General features: G+C 59.3%; 1 protein-coding gene across 1 annotated transcript in view; it reads left to right on the top strand.

The window, feature by feature from the left end:
* Nucleotides 1-551: 551 nt before the first annotated feature.
* LOC107120180 (GDNF family receptor alpha-4-like) overlaps nt 552-1,453 on the top strand; it is a gene marked incomplete at its 5' end in the record, with an annotated part of 64,768 nt that continues 63,866 nt past the window's right edge. The window contains one exon of the mRNA XM_015422826.1: nt 552-830. Within this exon, the coding sequence (XP_015278312.1) occupies nt 552-830 (279 nt within the window). The remainder of the gene's footprint in view (nt 831-1,453) is intronic.

Here is a 1,453-nt window from a genome sequence, read left to right as displayed (position 1 = left end):
CCAGAGGAACTGGTTGGCCACTGTGTGAGGCAGGAGGCTGGACTAGATGGACCCTCCCTGGTCTGACCCAGCAGGGCTCTTCTGAGGTTCTGATCAGGGGGAGGCCTCGGCCTCTCTGCCCTGTTCTTGGCCCTCCAGAGGAACTGGTTGGCCACTGTGTGAGGCAGGAGGCTGGACTAGATGGACCCTCCCTGGTCTGACCCAGCAGGGCTCTTCTGAGGTTCTGATCAGGGGGAGGCCTCGGCCTCTCTGCCCTGTTCTTGGCCCTCCAGAGGAACTGGTTGGCCACTGTGTGAGGCAGGAGGCTGGACTAGATGGACCCTCCCTGGTCTGACCCAGCAGGGCTCTTCTGAGGTTCTGATCAGGGGGAGGCCTCGGCCTCTCTGCCCTGTTCTTGGCCCTCCAGAGGAACTGGTCGGCCCCTGTGTGAGACAGAATGCTGGTCTAGACAGACCATTGGTCTGATCCACCTTCTTATGTTCTTAATGTACCTTGAAGATGCGTGGAGGCCATTTCTCACCGGCCTCTCCCCTCCTCTCGTTCTTCCCCAGAAAGCATGGTGGATGTGGTGAGCTCAGCCCGGGACTGCCTGCAGGCGGGGGAGTCCTGCACCAACGATCCCAGCTGCAGCTCCAAATTCCGGACCCTCCGGCAGTGCATCGCCGGCAACGGTGCCAACAAGCTGGGGCCGGACGCCAAGAGCCAGTGCCGGAACACGGTGACGGCGCTCCTCTCCAGCCAGCTCTACGGCTGCAAGTGCAAAAGAGGGATGAAGAAGGAGAAGCAGTGCCTTAGCGTCTACTGGAGCATCCACCACACCTTGATGGAAGGTGAGTCGAGGGGGCTCCCCACTCGGGGGTGAGATTGTGGAAATGGGAGCATCTTTGCCCGATCTCCATCCAGCCAAACTGGAGGAGGTCCGGCCCTTTGCTGTGACCTCTGAACAGAGTTGCCAGTTCTGGGTTGGGAAATACCTGGAGAATGGGGGGAGGTTCCCCTGGAGAAAATGGCTACTTCGATGGGTAGACTCTATGGGGCATTAGATCGTCCCGAGGTCCCTCCTCTCCACAAACCCCACCATTCCCCAGTGTTGCTAGGTCTTACCCATCTGCTGGCGGGGGGGGGGGATCCTGGCTTGGTCACAAGCCAGTTTGGTGTAGGGGTTAAAGCGTGTGGACTCTAATCTGGGAGGACCGGGTTTGATTCCCCCACTCCCCCACTTGCAGCTGCTGGCTGACCTTGGGCAAGCCGTAGTTCTGCCAGAGCTGTCCTTGAAAAAGAGCAGTTTCTGTCAAGAGCTCTCTCAGCCCCACCGACCTCCCAGGGTGTCTCTTGTGGGGAGGGGAAGGGAAAGGAGTTTGTAAGCCGCTCTGAGACTCCCTTGGGTACTGAAGGGCGGGGTATAAAACCAATCTCTTCTTCCGCCTCCTCCACATGCAGCCAGCTTGGGTGA

The sequence above is a fragment of the Gekko japonicus genome, unplaced genomic scaffold, assembly GCF_001447785.1.
Source record: "Gekko japonicus isolate JY-2015 unplaced genomic scaffold, Gekko_japonicus_V1.1 scaffold4419, whole genome shotgun sequence".
Lineage (NCBI taxonomy): Eukaryota > Metazoa > Chordata > Lepidosauria > Squamata > Gekkonidae > Gekko > Gekko japonicus.
Note: the sequence above shows the minus strand (reverse complement) of the source record. Positions and strands in the feature narration are given on the sequence as shown.